This window comes from Zosterops lateralis, assembly GCF_965231275.1.
Source record: "Zosterops lateralis genome assembly, chromosome: 1".
In the NCBI taxonomy this organism is placed as follows: domain Eukaryota; kingdom Metazoa; phylum Chordata; class Aves; order Passeriformes; family Zosteropidae; genus Zosterops; species Zosterops lateralis.
The window spans coordinates 80,594,578-80,614,678 of NC_139762.1; the positions used below are offsets into that span (position 1 = coordinate 80,594,578).

Genomic DNA, 20,101 nt, shown 5'->3' on the forward strand with positions numbered 1-20,101 from the left:
ATAGTTGTTACACAGAGTGATAGGAAATGAATGAAATATGATTAAATTAATTTCCTTTTAACAAACGTGAGATGAAATATTTCTATACCACTTTGGATTCAGGAAGGGTCAACTCTCAAACATCAATACACTCATCTTTTGGGGTACTTTGTTTCCTTATTTCAAACTATAAAAGAAAACCAAAATGGCCTACATGGTTTACACTTTGCTACCAATATAATTCATTCACATATCGTGTTCTGCGCCTTTCCACATGCCATGGAAAAGCTAACTCAAGTGTTTGAATTTTTTCTTAGAACGCTGTGAAAGAGCTGTGTAATTTTAAAGGGAAGGACACGAGGTCTGAGGCAAAGGCAGGGTGGGCGCTTATCGTCCCGAGCTATGAACGGGATCTCCAGCACAATCCCATAGCACGGCCCATACCAGCCATGGCAAGAAAATTAACTCTCCCCGGCCAAAACCCGCACAGCTCTCTGTGCCGCTTCCCACATGGGCGGTTTGGCAGAGCACAGGGAAGCGCCAGGCGCGGACGGCCAATTAGCCACTAATCACAGCTATTATTGAAGCGCACGGGCAGACGCCTCAGGCTCGCTGTCACAGCCCGCAGTGTCCCGGGGGCAAACAGCGCCAACAGGGCGGCCCCGGTGCCCTCAGGGCCCGCAGACACCGCCCGGGGCGGCGCCACTCCCCGCCCTCCCGCCCGGCCGGCACCGCCCCCGCGGCCACGTTGACAGGGCGGGGTGGGCCGCGCTCGCCGGGCCGTGTTGGGGTGCGGGTACGGGAGCGGGGCCGCCGCCACTGTAAAAATGTCTTCGCCTCCCAAAGAGAAAGCAGAGACGCGGGCCGGACACCCTCCTGCTGGTACGGCCGCCGGTTCCCGTCTCTCCGCTCTTTCTCTTTGCCACGCCGGGGGACGGGCCGGGCCGGGCCGGGGCGGCGGGGCGGGCGCCGCTTCCCCGACAAGTCCCCTCCGCGCGCGCCGGGGCTGAGGAGGCCAGGGCGGCCTCGGGCGGGTCCCGCCTCTGCCGGGGATGCCAGCCCGGTGGGTCCGAGCCCCCGGGGGTGCCAGCCCGGTGGGTCCGAGCCCCCGGGGGTGCCAGCCCGGTGGGTCCGAGCCCCCGGGGGTGCCAGCCCGGTGGGTCCGAGCCCCCGGGGGTGCCAGCCCGGTGGGTTTCCTCGCTCTCCGCCGCTCGGGCGCGGCGCTCTGGCCGCGGAAGGTGCGCTGGATCCCGCCCGAGCCCGCGGCGCTCCCTGCCCCCGGCAGCCTCTCCCGGGGACGGGAGGACGCTCCCTGCCCTGCCCTGCCCTGCCTCTCCCCGGGGACAGCTCTGGTTGCGGCCGAGCCCCCATCGGGCGTGTGCGGCTTGGCATCTCCCGGCTCGGACAGCGCTGTCTGTCTCCCCGGCATCCCGCCCTCGGGGGCCCCCGGAGCCCCGCCTGGGGCTGCTCCCGGTGGTGGGGTGGGAAGGGGAGCGGAGCGGTCTCGGCCCCACGCAGCCCCCGGGGCTGTTCCAGCAGAGTGTTTGATGAGTGTGAACACACACTGCACGCCAGGAGGGCTCTGTGCATCCACTTTGCCTGTGGGAGTCACGGTGCGAGTGTCAGAGCAGCCTGCGCGCTCCTGGCTGCCATTCCGGAGCCTGGCAGGGCAGGGAGCAGGGAAAGGTGCTTGGGAAGTGCCCAGGAGAGGAGCTCCATCGCCTTCCGTCCCGCTGCTGTGTGCGGGTGGGTGGGAGCTGTGTGTCACCTCCAGTGCCACACTCACCTGCCGGACTCCATAGGCAGGAGCTCCTCTCTGTACACAGGTGGGGTCAGTTCCTCCCAGTAGCAAAGTTGTCTTCTTCACATACTGTTAGTTTTGCTTCTTAAAATTTTCTTTAAAAAAAAGGGAACTTTGGTCCCTGCATCAGCAGCTTTACATATGTCGTCTGATGTTTCCCTGTAGAGTAGTTGGTGAGCTTTTTTTTTTTTTTTTTTTTTTTTTTTTAACATGTTCCAGTAAAAAATCCCAAGGTGGCCAGTTTTATATTCAAATCAATTGATGAGATTTAAAGCTAAATTTGCAAACAGCTTTGAACCTTAATTTAATTCCGTGCTCTTTATGACGAGGACCTGAAATTCCTCTAAATAGAAGTAGTGGCTTTGCTTGGCACTGCAGATACAGTTCAGCAGTGCAGGTAAGTCAGTTTCTTGGCTGAGCAGTCATTCCAGTCCTGCAGCCTCCCTTGGCATGGCATTAGCTCTTACCTGGCTTCTTGCTGAGCTGCTTCAGGGAACAAACCAAAGCATCATTTTCCAGTGCTGACAGCTTTTGTTGCCCTAGCTCCTCGAGCTGGCTTGTCTTGAGGTGTACATGTCAGCTTCAGAGAGGAGGAATCATTAAGATCTTACATTGGTTTAGATCTGTCTCCAGCTACACCACTGATGGTACAAATGTGCTTTGTAACTGTATTTTCTGATGTTCCATGTTTGAGAGTTTTGCTTCAAAACCTGTGTTTTGAAACTGGTGAAAATTTTTAGGAGACCTGAAGTGAGCCTCTCTAGGCCACATGAGGAACTAGCAATGTACAGTGTGAAAGCTCAGCTGGAGTACAGTACAGGTTTCCTTTGCCATCAGGGTATTTCCATTTGAGTTTTTTTCTTTGTAAAACATGGACCCACGTATGAACTGAAGAACACCTTCAGCTATGTGTTGTTTAAGGTAATTGACATCCTGGTTTTGGTTTTTTTTCTATTTTTTGTGAACATGCACACAAAATTTATCTTTGGAAGGAGGGTGATCACTGAGCCTGTCTTTGAGGCCAGAAAAAACCCTAATGCTTTACCACATATTCAGGTCACTTTGGGAAGAGGATTTTTCTAAGCTGTTTGGCCCTTTGGTCTTTTAACTCCTGGAAAATCCACAAGAAGCGTTATGACAAGCAAGAGTATGTATTTACTCTAGTGGCTGAAGATAGGTTTTAATCCTCTATCTCAAGCTTCTTTAGATCCCTGAATATAAGAAAATGCAACAGATGAGTCTGCAAACAAGTTTTAATAAAATGAAAGTAAGAAATTATTTTTAAAAAATTAATACAGGTGGAATTTTATTCATTAATAACAAGGCAAATTTCTATCAAAGAAAAGGTGTGAATAGAGAATCTCTTTTGATAAATGGCTTAAAAGCCCAGGTTTTGCTGCATACAGTTTTATAAAGAGCATTACCTGTAATTACAGATGTGTCCTAGTCTACTGAGTAGGTTGGACACGTAAGTTAGGAAGGATTTGGGTCATCAAATTAAAAGCAAAATTGACAAATCTGTTGTTTTTCAAGTGCCCTGTTGGCCCTTGCTTACTGACTGCACTGCATTCTTCTCTACATTGATCTTTCACATAGGGGGAAAAGAAAAGGCACTTGAAAAGACAAAGGGTAATGAAATGGAAAGAAACCTCAAGACCTCAGCGCAGGAAGCAACTTTGACCTCCGCTCTGAACTATCAGAGGGCTCTAACTTAATCTTTATTAAATATCTGCCTGTCAGTGAGATCAAGTGTGCCCATAATACATTGCTGAGTAGGTTTCTACAGTTCTTCTGAAGAGATTTGTGTAATTATGCTTTAGCTGTTCATCTAGTACATACTGTGGAGAGATAAGAGAAGGTGATTGTGTTAATAGTGTATTTAGGAAGTTCTATGATAGATTTGTGAAAATAGTTATGTACTTTTTCATATATTAAAAAAAATAGCTCTGAGCTGAGATTTCTGTGAAATTAAGGTATATACTAACTCCTCTTCTTACTTTGTTGAACACTAACGTATGCTCCCTTAATCTTGTACAATGGCATATTTTGTGTTTCCCTTTTCATACATCTTACCGTTGTAATGGAATCTGTTATTACACAGTACATAAGAAATACATTTTTGTGTTAATGTTGAATATGTACTCAAGAACAAGAAAAGCTGCTAAGACTGTTTGTACTCGGGATTTGTAAAAGTTCCTGTCCTGTTGCTGTGAGCAGCAGGTGATTTGGGTTGAGCTGGAAGGTTTCCCTGGGAGGGACTGCCTCAGGTCTGCACCCTGAGCGAGCTGGGGCCAGGGAGTCCCTGACCTGTGGTGCTTCTCTAGGCACTTGGTACTCGCCCCAGCTCACTGGGGTTTATTTCAGAATTCCATCTTAGAAACAGAGTCCAGCAGTGGGGGCAGGGAGGAAAAAGCAGAATGCTTCCTGACTCCAGATCAGCTTGAGTGGTAATTGATTAACACAGTTGTTTAATACATTTCCAGAAGGAGTAGTCATACCCTCATGAGGAACACAGGCTGGCATTCACAGGACTGACAGGGTAATCCTGTCTGCCTCTCGAGTGGGGAAAACGTGACACATGATAATTGAAATCCAAAACTTGTATTCAGTAGTGAAGCAGATAGACTTGTTGCTCTTCTGAGTGTGCTGGCAAATGATCTCTTCTTTATTTCACGCTTTAGTAAAGGTTTAGGGCTGTCACCACTCCAGGGCGCTATTCCCTGTCCTCTCCTGTCTTGGCACCTGAGCTCTGCACTTGCTCCTCAGCACAGGAGCTGCTTCCTTCCTAATCCCAACACAGGGTCGTTGACACCATCCACTTCTGGACACTGCTTTCTGACAATGTTCTGGAAAGTGGTTTATCAGTTATTTAAATCCTTTGTTTGCAGGATAAGGGAATCTGAGCTTTTTTAAGGATGACTTTGAAGTGACAAAATCACCATGGTGAGCATCTGTCGAATTAGGTAGTGAATGTTAGGCAAGTAGGAAATAAATGATTCCTTATAACTCCCTAGAAAATCTCACAAATGTTGAGTGGGTTTTTCATTAGCTTCATGGATGTAATCGTTTTTTCTCTTGTCACACCCTGGGGTAATGTAGCTTAGCTGATACCTTTTGAAAAGGAAGGTGAGTTATGCTGCAAGGGTATTTATCATCTTAAGCTAAATCTCCTGAAACTGGATTGGGTATGAGAATGTGTCATGGGTGGCAGATATGTACAGAACGCTATCTAATTATTTCACTTCTAGTCTCACAAATACACATGATTATTGCAGCTGTTTGCTGGTTCCTTCTGCACAGTAACCTTGGATTGCTAAATATAATTCAATTATGCTGTCTGTACTGTGCCTGCTGATATTAGTTGAAAAAATCAGATTTAAAATTCCAAGTTGCTGCATTAGTCACTATTATGCCTTTTTAGTTGTCTGGTTATTTGCTTTTTAATCCCTGCTTTTTAATTCTGCATACAGGCAACTCTGATTGTGTTAGCTGGGTATTTTTTCCAGTGACAGATAAAGAGATGGCCTGATGATATGCAATGTGAGAGGAGAAACATTTTAGATCTAAATTAGCACTAAATTTGCAGGTATTGTTTTCTCTGGTTTACTGTTAGATGCTGAAGGACATGGAAGCGTGTGTATTGTTCCGAACTGCTGCTTGTAACTCTGGCAGATGTTGCTGTGGAGACAGCATCTTCCACAAGAAGTCATTTGAAATAAATAAGTAAAAGGTCCTGATTGTGCAATGATGTTAAATTTAGAAATTAATTAATATAAATTCATACTTTATAAATAAATGTAAATAAAGCATAGCAATACTTTGACTAACTGAGGTGTTAATTCAAGACTGCACTTGACAGAACTCAGTGTTTGTTTTTGCAAACTTCAATTTCTAAGGAGCTTGAATCAAGAAAAATTTATTGGAATTTTAATTTTTACTTTACTTTAGGCAACAAAAAACATGTAGTTTTTTAAACTGTCTTTCTTGTCCCATGTGAAACATTTCTCACCAATTAAAGTTTTACGCTGGAGAGAGAACACAAAATGGTTAGTGATTTGGGTTTGAGGTTTTCTAGTGCGTGATAAGAGGATGCAGTTTTGATAGGTTTCAAAAGATATTTCCTTGAGTTTGTCTGTTCATTGCCTGTCTTTAGTTAATGACCTTTATTGAATTAGAAGTTTATCATTCAAATATCACTCAGAACTTAAAATCTATTTTTAAAAGACAGGGCCATAGAGCTTTCACTTTCTCCTGGAGCAGGTCACTTTCTCTGTCCTGCTTTCCTTCACCCAGGCTGTAAAATTTATGCACAGCAGTGGCCCTTCCATTGCTGTCCTGGTTAAAAATTGGGAATTAGACCTGTGTCTAGGTTTTTGGGGTTAGCACTGAACAACTGTGAGGTTCCCTGCTCCCTCAGTGGCAGGACACAGGAGGGCTGTCAGAAGTACAGCCTCCCTGTCCCTGCCGGCTTCAGCGTCTCCCAAATACTCCTCTGGCATCCTGCTTGCTCCAGCTGACACCTCTGCCGAGGCTTGCCACAGACACTGTGTCAAGGCACTGTGAAACACAAACCAATGTGTCTGTAAGTGGTTTTATTGACTTCTGACCACTATAGTGGTTTTCTGATGTGGTTGCTGATGGCAGTGTAACCCATCCAATTAAGGTAATGAGATGCATCATCTTATCCTGTACTGTCTGTAAGGATGTCTAGCAATTGTTGAAGAAAAAGAAAAGTACACTATTGAACCAGAAAGCAGATCAAGAGCAACCTGTCTGTTGCTCTGCTCAGTAGCTGCAGTGTTCAGCCTGGCTTGGTTCCCGTTTTAGATTGCACTGTGGAGTGGATAAGTGATGCACATAAGTGGATTTGCTTTCACTTCTTGTTTTGTTTTTCAAAGGGCTGCTTTCATGTTTGCATCATTTCTAAAACTTAAATGATGCAAGGATTTAAAATGTTGTAAATGTTGATATGTTTTGCAAAACAAAAAGCTCTGTTCTAAATGCAAGTTAACAATGCTCCTAAATTTTGCTTTTTATTACACTATTTGTGAAGTAGTTCTTTGTATAAATACTGTTGTTATAGATGTAGTTTTTTACATGAAATGACAAATTTGTTTGTGGCCTTTTTTGTAGTGTTATGCAAGTCATTGCCGTAGTTTCTTCTGACTGCTGCAAGCTAATATGGGGTGGAGGGGGAATTAAAACAGAATTGAGTTTTCTAAAATGTCATTGGAAGCAGGTGGTAAAATGAGCTGCAGCTTCTCAGGATAAGCAAAGATGGCATCATGTGAAAGAGAAAGGCAGATGTGGTCCTGAAGTAGCTGCTCTTTAGGCTTTCTGCTTTTTTAACATTTTGGGCCTCTTTTTCAAACCATGGTTACTATTAAATTACCATGTAAAGTATTGGGAGGGAAGCAAGGTGGGTCATCTTTAAAACATTCTTCACTTCGTGCTGATTTGACTGAGGTTTGTTGTTATCTATTTAATTTTCATTCCAGTGAAAGCTGGTGGGATGCGGATTGTGCAGAAACACCCACACAATTCAGATGCCAAAGAAGAAAAAGATAAGGATGACCAAGACTGGGAAACCAGCAGGTGAGCACTTTGGTTTGGTGTATGTGTTGCAGTGAATTTCCATAACCTTGAACCTTATCACCAGTTTGTTTTCCTTGTGATTAGCCAACCAAAGGTGCAGTTGATTTTGTATCATAAACCAGTAGCAAGTTAGAGGCTCCTTCAAGAGAATTGGGGAATTTGAGAATTTTCGCAGCTGAGCCTTCTTTAAATGGTCCTGCCATGTAAGAGAAGGCTGGAGAAAAAAGTACAATAAAAGTAAAACCTCAGCTTTCCTAAAATGTCTCAATTCAGACTGTGCAGAAGCATAGAGGCTAGGTATATTTAGACAGAAGGATTAGGCTGGTAGTCCATATATGAGGTGGTCTTTCTGTGTGCTGGTTGTTTCCTTTTACCCTTTGACCCTTAATCCTGTGTCTGTGACGTATTTGACAATATGGTCCTTTTGAAAAGACAAGTAAAAATATATGATACGGATATTATCTGCTTTTATTTTTAGATGGGAATCTATCAGTTTTGGTGGTGGAGTATACTAAGACTGCAGTTACTTAGCAGCTTTAACTAGATTTATCTGATTACTGCTGTTTAGAAATGAAAGCAGGGAGGTTTGATGGACTGTCGCTGTTTTTCTGTTCTTACAAAAGCCACCTGGTTTTGTGCTGCTTTCCTCAGCTAGCTGTTTTTCTTTCCAGCCAAGACTATATTTACCTGAAATGTTTATCTACTAACTGAGGGCATGGGTTTCTCCTTGCTATTTGTTCAAGTTTAAAAAAACAAACTAGTGAACCATTCCTGTGTTTTGGTTAGTAGACTGACTTAGATTATATTTATTTTGCACGTAAAGTAATGGTAATGAATAAGCATTTTGAAAATGTCTAGAAATAAACCCAAATGTGTTTATTTACTTGAACAGGAAACACTTTCCTGAGAAGGGAAAAGTAATTTTAACTAATAAATTCAAATACCAGGCTGGAGAATTAAAATTTATGTCCTTTCTTCATCAACCAAGTTGCTTATCTTGTAATTCTGTACCATGGTGCATAAGTTGAAAGAGTCTGTATTGCAGCCAAGCTTTGTCTAAAGAAATTTTATCTTGGGGTCAATTTAAACCTTGTTTAGAGATACATCCTTTTATTTGGGGTTGTTGACCTTGGCTGGGCAGCCACTGTCTACCAAGCTGCTCTATAACTCCCCTACTCAGAAGGGTGAGGAGGGAGAAAGTATGATGAAAAAAACCCACATATGTCAAGATAAGGAAAATTTAATAAAGCAAAAGCAAAGGCTATGCATCGAAGCAAAGGAAAATAAAATATGTATCCACTGTGTCCCATCAGCAGATGATGTCCATCGCTTCCTGGGAAGTAAGGCTTCAGTGTGTGTTAGTGATTGCTCTGGAAGACAAACATCATAGTAATGAATTCTCCCTGCTTCCTTCTCCTTTCTCCTAACTTTTATTGCTGAGCCGATAGTATGGAATATTCCCTTGGTCACTTGGGATCAGCTGTCCTGGCTGTATCCCCTCCCAAGATCTTGTCTACTCACTGCCTGCAGGTGAGAGGATAATGTTGGAGAAGCAGCTTAGGTTCTGTGGAAGTGCTGCTCAGCAGTAGCCAAAACTGATGTGTTCTAAGTTACATGGTTTCTAGCTACCAGTGCAAAGCACAGCACTGTGAGGGCTGCTGTGAGGAGAATTTACTGCCTCAGCCAGACCCAGCACAGTGTTATATACCTGCTTATCAATTTCCTTGGCATGCCAGCCTCATGGCAAGGAGCCTCATTAGGATCCAAATGACAAGACTTCTTGTGCCTGTTCACAGATCTAAGCCTCTGTTACAACACAGCATCTGCTTTATTCCCTTCTTCAAACAAGATTGTTTTCCCTGTTTCACTCAAATAGTGTGGGGAAAAGTTAAAATTTAACCTTGATTTTCATGGCTGTGTCTGCTGTAGCAGGTGCTCTGACACCGTAGAAGCACATCTGTAGGGGTAAACAGTGAGTGTTGAGGACTTGTTCACACTGTGTGTGTTTTGGAGATTAATTAGTTTGGTCATCTGGACTGAAGGACCAATCCTAGCTGGCATGTGTTAGGTGTCTCCATGAACTCTGTGTTTCAGTTTAGCATCACTTACAGGGAGTCTGGGTGAGGTGCCCTGAGACCAAGCCCCACTGTGAAACAAAGCCTAGGCAGCTAGGCTGGAAAATTGGGAAATAGGTGCACTTTTTATCTATAGATGCTAACAAAAACAAACTGTATTTTAATACTGTGAGCAAAGTTAATGCTTTTAAGACAGAGGAAAAAGTTTAAAGACTTCTAGAGCTATCTTATTAACTAGCTGTCTTATTAACTATTAACAATTCATTAACAATGGATTGTTGCACCTCAAAACCTATTCCTTCATCCACCTGATCAGATGGTTGTCAATATATGCACTTTAAGTGTGCTCTTTGCTTTGGTTTTCATGTAGAAGGTACATTGTTGGTTTGTATTAGGCACTTGTACATACAGTTATTCTGAGTCTGTGTGTTAATACTGAAAGCATTGAGCTGAACTATTTAATTTCTTTGCTCCTTATGTCCTCCTGATGTTTGCTTTCTCAAGAGGATTAGATCATAGTTAGGTGGGAATTAATATGAATTATAATGTAAGTTCGTTTACAAGTCAAGAGAATTTCTTTTCCTGGTAGAACTGAGAGCCTTTTGTGTATGTAAGGGAAAGGATTTAATGTATCTGTTGTAGGCTCCTTTGGGAATACTTACACAGCTCTGGTGGCAGTGCAAGCTATAGATGTGACCAAGAAGGTATTTAGCCATAGACAGAATAAACTAGTCAAAATTAACTTGGGTTTGTGGCTCATCGGCTGCTTTTGTGCTGCAAGGTGCAGACCCCCAGGGTTCGTGTTTGCTCCTATTGATTCATGGTGCTGTTTGAAAACCTTTGGATTTCTGATGTGTGTGAGAGATGGTTTATCAGGAGATATATTTGTCAGGAGGGGTGAATTGAGCATTGCTGCTTTCTCCAGCACCAATATATATGTACTTGCGAGGCTTAGTTAGCTTATTTTATGTGCCTTTGTTAAGCAGTTGTGGAAACATCTGTGGTTTTAACTTTCTACTTGTCATGGTTTTAGTCTTTGCCATTTTAAGGTGGTATTGTTGATATGATGCAATCTCTACTCCCCATTGCATTTGAAGTCAAAAGAAGCGAACAGCCCTTCAGTAAATCTCTGTCAGCTGATATGGGCAGCTGACAATGGTGTGAGAAAATAATAAAGAGAGAAGAGTAATTTGTGTATGAAGAGGGAGGCTAGGATGAGTCATTATTTTAATCTCATTGTAAACTCAGTTGAAGACAGATTAGTGGAACTGGCAGTACATGGTAGCAGAAGAATTCAATCTTTCCCAGAGTTCTCTGGGAACTCAGAGTACATGGCCTCCCCATGGTGGCACAAATCTGAGCAGTTGCTCAGCAAGAAAGCTTTCAGCTTCAGTTCATGGAACTGTTTCTGGCTTTGGAGACAGCTGGTGTTGTTTCTGCAGCTTGCAGGAAAAGACTTGGATCAGTGTTTCTAGCCTTAATGTAAGTGAAGCTGACACAGGTAAACACCCCTGACGTAGCGAACTGCTCTGATAAAGGTGACTTTAACATTCACCAGGTAGGTCTTCTTTGATGTTTCTTTTTCTCAGGTGTTTAGCAACTTTCAATCCAGTTACTGTATCTTACTCTGCGAAGTATTTTACTCAGTTCTGTTTCCTAACATAAAATTGTTGTGACAACCTCACACTTTATGAAATTGTAGGGAGACTTGTCAGGGTGGTGATTTGCCATTCCTTAAAACAATAAATGATAAGACCATTTTACATAAATTTAAACTTTTCCTGTAGGGCAGGTCTCAGCCTTGCATGGTAGCAGAAATAATTTTATGTGTCTGGTATAAATATAGTTCTACTTAAAAAAGGATATGATTATATGGTGGAGAAGGCCGAATGAAAGAAGGGAGGAGTTGCACAGTTTGGTTTAGGCGAAGTAAAGATATGTGTGGCATCCAGAGCCAGTGGCACTCCCCTGGTCAGGGTGTCAGTGTTAAACTGTACTGTGAGGTTGGATCCTCAGCCCACATTCTCTTCAAGATGAGTGGTTTTGATCAGCCTGATTAGAGCTAGGATGCCTGCTGGCTGAACTTCTGTACTGATGAGTTACTGATTTTTCTTAGGTTTTTGTAATTTCTTAACACTTGTGTTAGTTTGGTTTTTTGGATACGGTTGCAGTTTTTATTGATTGACAGTCATACTGATTGCTGCCGGAAGGCTTTTTTTGTGATGCTAGAAGAGGGTGAAACATATAAATAGAACTATGGTTATGAATCAAAACTACCATTTTTTCAGGACTATATGTTATCATAGAAATTATTTGGAATAAATAGGCTACTCACAGTCCTGGGCTTTATTAAAAGCCCATTAATGCCTGTTTAACTGAGATTTGCAGTATCATCTGCATTCCTGTGCCAGCAGCTGACTCTAGGCATAATAAATACTCCTGAAAGACAGATAATTTGAATTTGAGAGCTGCTTGTTCAGTTTTGCACAAGAGATTCATTAATTGTCACGCTGGGATCTCAAGAAAAAGAAACTATAATTATCTACCAGGATCTGGATTAAAAAAAATATTTAAAAGAAATGTCTGACTTGTTTTTAACAAACGGGGTAAAAGGCAAAGGCTTTTATGTCTAAAGACTCTTGCCTTCTCTTTTGTTATATTTTTGAAACAAAGTGGGTAATTACCATGATTTAATTACTCAAGATAAATGCACTAGTGTAATTTATATATATATATATATATGTAAATTGTATGTGTTTTGTATCGTAAGCTTACCTGGAGGTTGTGAACCCAACATTATGCCTGATTTTTACGATGTGGATATTTGCCTTAGTATCCGTTGGGTGAAAGGAAAAAAACCAAGAGACTAATTTAGAATGTTGACTCAAAAGCAAAATTATGCTAATGAAGCATATGGGTGTTTGTATGTCAAAGAGCACTCTCAATACTTAGTTACATGGTGAGAGAGGAGTTGTCAAAGGCCTCTGTTATCCTTCAGTGTTACTTGTTAAGTCTCAATATGCAAGTTGAGCTAAACTTATTTTTTTTCTTTTGGAAGTACAGCGAAAATCTCAAAAACTTGGCTGTGGCTATATACTTCCATTCAAGAGTAAATTTATTTTTCCTTTCCCTCACTTTGCTCTGCTGCAACTGACAAGAAATAACTCACAGACATTATTTCCTTTTTCTGTTTGCCACTGAAGATTCTCCTGTCATTAAAATAGTCTTACTTTTTGCCTTGTCATGACCCATGTTGACCAAACTTATGACAGAATTAGAAAAATATAAATTGGTTATATAATTAAGCTATTAGAGTAGGTTTGTATATCTGTTTACATCCTGAATATGGACGTGTTTGAAACAATTTCTGTTCTTTGTATTTTATTGTTCTGGTTGTTTTAGCTGGGGTGGAAAGTGCAGAGTCAAAGTTCTGACCCTTTAGCTTGGGAATAACAGCTCTTCAGGACAGCCAAGACCTGAGAAATGATGTACAATGTTCAACTCACTTGCATGCATGTCCTTTAGGAGGTAGTTTCCATCATATATGAAGATGTTCCAGTCCAGGTGGTTCTGGTGTTGTTTGATTTAGAGTCAACAGGTGTTTGACAGAGGGAAATCTTGAGAGTTCTGTGTGTAAACAAGCAAACAAAAAATCCCCCAAAACTTTGCAGCTTGTTAAACATGGAAACCCATATAAATGTGAATAGGTAGCATGGAACTTCCATAAATACTCGGAGTGAATAGCCCATTAGTGTTCCTCCCATGTAGTTCACCGACATAAAGCTGAAAAAGACCTCATTACCTATGTTCATGTATTTGTAAAACCAAAGTACTGGAAACGTAAGCAGGCATTGACTCCGTGTGGAGAATATTTAAGTTTAAAAGGTAAAAACAGGTCTGGACAGATAGACTGCTACACCTTCTGCTTAAATTTCTGGAGAGGAAATGTACAACCTTGGTGGGTAGAGGACTGATTGTGTCCTGTTTAGCTTCAAAGATCCCTTGGGCTGTTGTGTCAGTGGAGGCAGCCCTGAAGGAGTGAAGTGGTACTCTGTAAAAGCATCTGTCATCCTCTTCTTGGACAGAATTCGAATTTCTTCCACCTTATTTCTAAACACATCTTTTTTTCCCCTCTTCTGATGGCCTGATTCTGTTACCTGTGTGAGCTGATACGATTGCACAGAAGAGGTTATGTTCATAGATTGTATTGTCATTTACACTTGACCACATAAAAAATGAACTTTGATTAAATGAGTGGATATAATGGATATGACTCAGAGGTTTTTATTCCTGCCTTTGGCCTTTGAACTCTTGTTACTCAAGTATGGAGCTTTGGAGACAACTGGCCTTAAAAATGAAATGTCTGGGGGAAATGCAATGGAAAAGCAACCTGGCTGTGAATACTGTGCTTGTGGTTTCTGGGAAAGATGCAAATTGCAGCAAACGTTGGGTGTTACCTCATGGTCATTGTAGAGTTTTGTGTGACTAACTTTTTCTTTACTTGGCTAAATATTCCAAAGGTTAAAAGAAAGTCCTGCTGGAAAAAGGCTGTCAAAGAATTGCAACCACAATTTTGTAATATTATTAAGCATAATGCTGAACATAACGCAGTTAGGGAAATAGCTTCCTATCTTCTCCAAAAGATCTTTATTTCCAAAAAAAAAGATTCTGTGCTTAGTGCTTGGGATTTTTTTAATCCCTTCCCCCTTCTTATCTTTATTATTTTAGACTTAAATTTACTTCACAGTTAAGGGAATAGCTTCTTAATAGTGTTACACTCTTCTCCTTTACATAACCAGTATTGCCTTCAATGCATTTTTCTACTTTGCTATTCATCTTTGTATCTCAATCTTTTGCCTAGGGTTTTTACGATTAGCAGATGCTCAAGACTGCTAAAGTTTATGCATACATAATTTGATTAGTTATAAAACCTGAAAGCAATATTAGCTGTGTTCATGGGATTTTTAGGACAATACCTTCTGCAGATGACCAGTTACTTTGAGAAGTAGCAAAGTAATTGCTGTGACCTCTGTTGAACTCTATCAAACCTATGCAGTAACAGACTTAAGTGTATGTGCAGAGAATAGAATGTGTAATACTGATTTTTAAATGCAGAGCTACTGTAAAGCAAGAAAATAGGCTGTGAATATCTCCATTTAAGAACTGAAAATATCTGTGAATGTAGGGAATGGAGAAAAAGCTAGGCAAGATTATGAATGAAGCATTCTCATACAGGAAGATGAGAGCCTTCTGAAAGACTGTTTTATGCTTCCAGTATTTCTTGATGATTGAAGCAGTAAGTTGATAAATCCATCAGTGTAAGTGCCAGTTATGACATTATATGGATAGCTCTTTTCATATTCCTGAAGTACTGTGTGCATGTGTGAAAGAACTAAAAAAGATCTGATATTTCTCCCCCTCAAAGTGAATAGAAGATAACGCCATCCAGCTCAGCAAGAGCCAGGTTCAGTCCCGAAAAAACATATGCTGTCTTATGAAATTAGCTGGAAAGCTGAGTTGAATTGTCAGCCAAGCTGGTGTAAGAAAAAAGATTTTAAAAGAATGAAAGTCTTTAATTTGTATTCTGTGTGATGAGGAAGGTGAGAACAGCTTAGTCATATATGAGAGGAAAATGGATGGGAAGTAGTGTCTTTACAGTGGCACAACTTAGTTAGCACAGCATTCCATGTCAGTACAGAAAAGTAAATGATCTTGAACTAATAGCTTGTGTGGTATTTTTCCTAGTTCTTTTCTCTTGATATCTTTCTGCAGTGTTGGAATGCATACGATGAAGGTGACTACGCCAGTCTGAAGGCACGGGCATTATGAAGCACAAAAATTTTCAAACCCAGAAGTACAGTCAAATCCATTTCACTGTGCTAACTAAGCCCAAATCTCTATTATTTAAGTGTTCAACAACACAGAGTATTTCTAAAGCTAAAGGTATGAATTTCTCCTAGGAAAAGCTTTCAGAGGACCAGATGCTACTCATTTATTTAGCATCAAAACCCTGTGTTTGAAGTGAAGTCACCAAGAGCTGAAAATGGGTAGGAGGTGCATGCGATTGGGAGCATGTGCCAAGGAGGGGGATCTTTTTCCAGTAGCACCTTCCTCTCTAAGTTTCTTCTGCCTCAGCTACATCAGGCGGCAAACTTTGAAGTAGCTTAATATTAAAATAAACTTGGAATTATCATTTCTTAACTGTCACTGTGCCAAACAGGAGGGAATTTATTTCACTCCCAGCTGCTCCCAAGACGCTGGTACTAGAAGCAAGAGATACATGGGAGATAGATAAGAACAACACTGAAAGCATTTGTTACATTGTCATCATTAGAGCTTTATTTAGTCTGCGGTGGCAGCTCATAGACCTGTTCACTGCAGTACATTGCTTGTTGGGGGAGTGTTCACTGCTGTAGGCTTACTGCCTTCTGATATTAGTGTAACATTTTAATCAGAGCCACATCTTGATCAGACACATCGTGTTAAATAGGTGGCAACTAGTAAAAAGTACTTTAGCAACGTTGACACAAATCTTCGTTCTGGTGAATATCAGTTTTTCTGGGACTTATTCCTTAGAATATATGTAATGCCTGGGGCTGGTACCATGCTGGTACCTGGGGCTGGCTTTGTTGCTGCTGGGTAAAACCAAAGTGGTTAGTTCTTTTTCCCAATAATCTTGAAATAAATTTTTTTCATTAATCTTTTTTTTTTTTTTTTCCCAACTTGTTAGGAAGCAATTAAATACTAGACTGGCTCTCAGTTATGGCTGGCTTGATCTAGCTCACACTGTGGTGCTGAATCAAACAGTCATTGAGATGCAGGTACTTTGAGTGCTGAGTGTTTGCCCATTGTTTTCCAAACCCTATTTGAAAGCCTTCTTTTTTACTTTAAATAAATAAATTAATCCGGAGTTCGGGGTGTTACAGTGGAATGGAAGAGTTTAGGCTGGATTTTTTGCTAGAACAGTTTAAGTTGAATGTCTCTTTTGAGAGTATTTGGAACTACCAAAAATGTGCAAAATAATTCAATAAGCAGAATCTCATTACTCACTATTGTGCATAGTTGTACACCTTGAATGTTGCTAATAAGCTTGACTGCATTCCAGCACTGATGGTCACTCCTGAGACTGCAACCTCATGGGTGTTTACAACATGCAGTGGTAAACTGTGTTTACTGTTTAATGGTTGCTAAGATGATCAAGAATACTTTGCATTATGCTACTTATGAAAGCTGCTATTGCTAAATTTTAATTTTTGTTGAAATCTTTTATTTTTCCATGTAGCTTATTAATATATATGTTCATGTGCAACATGTTTTTGTTGCTAATAAGCAATTTCTTTTGCATGCAATGTATTAATGTTTTGACTTTGTGGAGCACTAAGGAATTAATCAACCAGTTAATGGATAACCCTATTTGGCTTGTTTGTTAAAATGTTGCTTTTGTATGGGAGGTGATGGAATGAAATTTTAGTAAATCGAACTGAGTATTTTTCACTTCTGTGATTCTTCATTTGTTTCTGGTATCATGCTACCCAGTGATTCTAGAGGAAAAGTGTATTGAGCCATGTGTGTGCTGTTTTATATCAACAGTGACACTAATAGAATTACCACAAATTCTTCCACATAAGGCTATTTAGAAGGCTTTTGAGTAAATGAAATTCAGCATTCTTATTTATTGCTTTGAAAACTGCTGTAGAATTAATTTCCTGTTTTCAGAGATTACATGATTCTGTTTCTGCTGGTGTGTTTAAAAGATTTTATTCCTGTTCAAGTTTACAATAGGAAAAAAAAGGCCAGAACAAAAATCAGCTTCTGAGGAGTGGAGTTTTGTGTTCTGCTGTTTTCTCCAAGCATAAACTTTCTGGCTGATAACACTGGTTGTCTTGGTTCCTTCTCTGGTTTGGTCCACCTGTATATGGCTTTGAAGCATAATATTGCATTTTTCCTTCATATCTTATAAAAAATCACAGTTAGAGAAAATTTGAATTCCTGCTGATAATGTATTATTTATTCCTTCTGCTGTTCTTTGGAAGATCTCTATGACATTTTGTTTCCTAGTTCAAGATAATATTTTGTGTTGTGTCCTACCCTTGAAATTATTTCTGTGTTAGTTAGTGATCACTGGTTATTCTCAACCTGTTGTATTTTCCTAAAATCACTTTTTTTCTCTCTCTGTCTCTCTTTCTATCCTGAGAAGAGTTTTAATGTTGAGAGACCTGTCTACCTCTCATCCTCCTGTGCAGAGCTAACAGATTAGCTGGTCTGATGATGAGGACTTGGCTGTTTTATAAAAATTTCCTGTGTCTCACTGAGAAATAAATCTTCTGTTTAGGAGCTGTGTAGTTCTAAGAGGGATAGGTAGTAGTCACGTTTTAAAACCATTTACGTGTCATTTCTATATTTAACTATTCCAATTTTTCTCTGCTTTATCCCAAGCTAACTCAATCTAATAATTTTAAAAAGTTTCATGAGAGGTTCTACAGGCATTTTTGGAAATCTCTGCACACCGAGTAGGCTAGAAGTTTTGGGGTTTTTTTTTTTTTTTTACTTTGATAATTCTGTCAGGTTTTAAGAGCTTTTATTGAGAAGAGAAAATTACCAAGTTAAGGCACATTGTTGTCCTGTGCCATAGGAGGAGGAAAGGGAAGATAACTGCTCACAGTTAATGCACCAGATTTTGTCTTCCTTTCCACCTTTTCAAAAATTTCTGTAGGTTTTTTATATAACGGCTTTTTAATACACAGGATGTTTCATACTTCTCCCTGCCTGTTCCCACATCCTCTAAAACAATAAATAAGTAATAATACAATGAAGGAAAGAGGGAGTTATATCCTTATTATAATCTCTTTCTTTCTCTTCTGTTTTGAAGAGTATAGATGTCTCTGCAGGGCCAGCACAAAACTCTGCCTGTGCAGCATTCCTCAGCAGATGGTCCTTCGGGGCAGTGTACAAGAAGAATTTGTGTACAATGAGCCTGAAGAACTCCCCCAGCATCCAGCAGTCAAAATTACTGCTTAGAAACTTGCTAATCAAATTACTGCCATTTAACCTAGTTCATATTTCTATATCCTTCTTTCAACCCTATGTACATTTCTCACCTGGGTGATCACCTTCCTGAAAAGGAAGCATAATAGTCCAAGTAATGTGTGCTGCAAAATGTTTTTCTTTCTGCATGCCTGGTAACTTTTTCCTGTGTCCCTCAAGTCATATGTACTAAGAAATAGTGAATAATTGTATTTGTTTTACATTCTCCTCTTCATTGTGTATTTTTCTTGAGTTCTCTTTTATCTTTTTGTTTGGGTTTTTGGAGACATAACTAGAATTGCAGTGTGGAGGGTAAAAGCCTGCCCCAGACTTATGCACTGATATAGTTCTATTTTTCTGCTTCTTTTCCTTCTCTTAATTGTTCTTGTGTTCCAGTTGTCTTTTTAAGTGCCTTCTAGGTATTAAGCTGCTGATTGCAAAAATCTTTTTCCTAGTGTTGCCACCATTTGTTATTGAGTGTAATAACTATGGTAGAGGCTATCATCATGTTGGTACAGTTAGGATTATCTTTCCCAGTCCGTGTTTATGGCATTTATCATGGCACCATCCTTTTTCTTTCCCTTTATTGTTTTGTCAGTCCTCTGAGGTCTCTTGTGACTGTTTACATTCAGGCTTTTTTTATCCTGAATAATTCACTGGCATTAGCATATATTGTCATCTATTTAGACCTCTTTTCAAGTTTCTTGCAGGATCCTGCTGTTAACCTCCATCATTATGATATTTGATTTATTCCTCTGCTCTATTTTCAGTTTGTGATTCTCGAGAGTGTCTTCTGCCATATCCCATGGTAACTCAGTTTATTTACTGAGGAGCCTTGTTTGCATTTTTTGGAGTTCTGTGCATACCAAATAGACTGAAGGTTTTTTCTTCACTTGATCATTCATTCAGATTTTAATACCAGTCCTATTAAATATTTAGCCAAAAAATATAACCTCTATTTTGAGGTAATTTACTGTAACTTTACTTTCAAAAAACACTCATTTTCTCTAGAAAATCCTCAGCCAAGGTTTCCTAGTACTATTACATTCTCTAGGTAGCATGCAAAAATATGCAAACAAAGGAATTAAGTAATGGGTTCATCTGCTGAATCTATATTAGTATTCATACTGATGAAAAAAATGAAGTCTTTATTTGTTTGTTTTTCTAAGCTATTTTTATGTACATACTTGAGAGAAACATTGGCAGATAAATAGCTTCTGTGAGATAAGTGGCATTCATTTGTTTTTATTTGGACTTAATTATGTTACTACAAAATGTGGTGAAAAATACTATCATCAAATGGGACAAAGTGTCTGTGTGAAGAACCAAGCAGCAAAATTTCCATCAGACATCTCCTTGGGTTTTCATAGTCTTTTTAGTGATGTTTGCTGACACTGGAGTTACTGAATCCTTGCAGTTGATGTTTGGTCTGCTGTAATTTCAGGGAGTATTTACAGCCGTGAGATGCCATAGCATGTCTCACCTTTCAGTAGAGAAGGCAGTGCTGAGCCAAGCTTCTGGGCAAACAGTCCTGCATTAGGATTTAAATGAATAAACAAAAGCTGTGTTTATGGGAATGGTGGACATGTAACTTGATCTATGCAACAGTAAAAGAGTTGATTGTTGT

General features: G+C 40.3%; 1 protein-coding gene across 2 annotated transcripts in view; it reads left to right on the top strand.

The window, feature by feature from the left end:
* Positions 1-725: 725 nt before the first annotated feature.
* DAP (death associated protein) overlaps positions 726-20,101 on the top strand; it is a 54,301-nt gene continuing 34,925 nt past the window's right edge. For both annotated transcript variants that reach the window (XM_083857583.1, XM_083857582.1), the window contains exons 1-2: positions 726-861; positions 7,279-7,375. In XM_083857583.1, the coding sequence (XP_083713709.1) occupies positions 807-861; positions 7,279-7,375 (152 nt within the window). In that variant the 5' untranslated portion in view covers positions 726-806. The remainder of the gene's footprint in view (positions 862-7,278; positions 7,376-20,101) is intronic.